The 2,107-nt window shown below is 42.5% G+C and overlaps 1 protein-coding gene across 1 annotated transcript; it reads left to right on the forward strand.

Annotated features, from left to right (window-relative positions):
* The first annotated feature begins 259 nt into the window (after nucleotides 1-259).
* On the forward strand, nucleotides 260-2,107 carry LOC112938229 (protein FAR1-RELATED SEQUENCE 6-like). The gene is made up of 2 exons (XM_026023932.2): nucleotides 260-1,812; nucleotides 1,893-2,107. The coding sequence occupies exons 1-2, from the start codon at nucleotides 646-648 to the stop codon at nucleotides 2,022-2,024; spliced, it is 1,299 nt and encodes a 432-aa protein (XP_025879717.1). The 5' UTR covers nucleotides 260-645; the 3' UTR covers nucleotides 2,025-2,107.

Here is a 2,107-nt window from a genome sequence, read left to right on the forward strand (position 1 = left end):
GCGGCTGGTTAGAAGGATGTTGCCGCGATTGCGAGGGAAAACAGAAGGGCCACCGTCATACGGTGAGTCCATCTTCCCTTTCTACTTGTTATTTGCTAGGTTTGTGGATAGTCGTCATAGTTGCAGGGCTTCAATTTGACGAAGGAATGGATCTTAGGGTGTGGATTGTTGTTTATGATGTGATTTGTTAGGGTTCTCCATCTTCTGATGAACTGTGTTAATTCCTGTCGATAATGTAGGTCCTGATAGTGATGCATTCACCATTGAGTTGCACCATGGAGGTTTTTTTGCTGGGTGCGGTCATCTTAGGTCTTATGTTGATGAAAAAATTGACTGGTTTGACTGGATTGATTGTGATACATGGTCTGCCTTATGGTTTGAGGATATGTTTGAACAACTGGGCTACGATAGTGTGACAGACATTAAGTTTTATTGGTTGTTTACCAGGGAAAGATCTTAGTGATGGGCTGAGGGTAATTGCAACAGATGAAGATACTAATGTAATGGTCAGTGTAGTTCGCAAGGTGAGAAATCTGGTTGTGTATGTTGATCATATAGGCAGTATGAACAGTGTTGACTGGGATGACTATGTTGCTAATCCTGTTAATTAGTTGCCTAAGGTTTTAAGTCCACAGAAAGTTGTGTATGAGAAAAACCCAGCACAAAAGAGTAGACCAAGCTGGACCAGGCCAACAACCTGATGGAGATGAACAGCAAGAATCTGATGGAGATGAACAACAAGAACCTGATGGAGATGAACAGCAGGAATTGTTTGACAGTGACTATGATCTTAGTGATGGAGATGATGACTTATTAGAGGATGCTGTTAACTTGGATATGCCAAAGGTTAGAGGCAACAAGAAGGCAAAGCGAAGCCATTTGAAGGCTATTGAGATCAGAGTACCTACTGCAGTAGATGATGATGCAGACACAGAGGATGATGCCCTGGATCTTCCTGAGTCTGATGGTGAAGGAGAAGAGAGAATGAGATTCAATTCTTGGAACCAAGAGGACATGAACAACCCAGCTTTCTCTGTTGGGCTTGTCTTTCCTTCAGTTGAGAGTGTGAGGAAAGCAATTACAGAGTACTCTGTTAGGAACAGAGTGGAAATCAAGCTTCCTAGGAATGATAAGAAAAGAGTAAGGGCTCACTGTACAGATGGTTGCCCCTGGAATCTATATGCATCTTGGGATAGCAGAGTGAATTCTTTTGTGGTGAAGACATATTATGGAAAACATAAATGCCAGAAAGAGTGGGTTCTGAGGAGATGCACCTCTAGATGGCTGGCAGACAAGTACATAGATTCTTTCAGAGCCAATGAGAAGATGAGCGTTACTAGTTTTGGTAGAGTCATTCAAAAGGACTGGAATTTGACACCTTCAAGGAGCAAGGTAGCTAGAGCAAGAAGACTGATCATGAAAGTCATCCATGGTGATGAGATCAAGCAGTATGACTATCTCTGGGATTATGCACAAGAGATCAGGAGGAGCAATCCTGGCAGCTCACTGTATCTGAACTTAGCAGGAAATCTGTTTAGTACTTGCTTCATTGCTTTGGATGCTTGTAAAAGGGGGTTTTTGGCTGGTTGCAGACCCCTCATATGTATTGATGGATGCCATATCAAGACAAAATTTGGAGGCAAACTGTTGACAGCAGTGGGAATGGACCCAAATGATTGCATTTTCCCAATAGCAATGGCTGTTGTCGAGGTGGAGTCATTTGTTTCTTGGGAGTGGTTATTAGAGACATTGAAATCTGAACTTGGGATAGATAACACATACCCTTGGACCATAATGACTAATAAGCAGAAGGTAACCCATTTGCTACTTGAATATCTCTTGTCTGTATTGTCTGCAAGTGTACTGACTAACTGATGCTTGTTTCTCTGCAGGGACTAATTCCAGCTGTCAAGAAGGTATTCCCTGACACAGAGCATAGGTTCTGTGTGAGACACCTGTACTCTAACTTTCAAGAAAAGTTCAAAGGCGAGATTAGGCACCTAAATGCCCGTTTTGTGAGTTAGGGGACCGGCTTGACACAGCTGCGCAAGTTAAGGGACCGCCAGTGCACTTTACTCTAATTAAAAATAAACTTCTATTTACTCCT

This window comes from Oryza sativa, chromosome 1 (genome assembly GCF_034140825.1).
Source record: "Oryza sativa Japonica Group chromosome 1, ASM3414082v1".
Classification (NCBI taxonomy): domain Eukaryota; kingdom Viridiplantae; phylum Streptophyta; class Magnoliopsida; order Poales; family Poaceae; genus Oryza; species Oryza sativa.

Bases quoted from the DNA above. Each gene is read 5' to 3' on its own strand.
- LOC112938229 (XM_026023932.2), top strand. From the start codon at position 646: ATGAGAAAAACCCAGCACAAAAGAGTAGACCAAGCTGGACCAGGCCAA. The intron at 1,813-1,892 runs GTAACCCATTTG...GTTTCTCTGCAG, and splicing joins TAATGACTAATAAGCAGAAG to GGACTAATTCCAGCTGTCAA.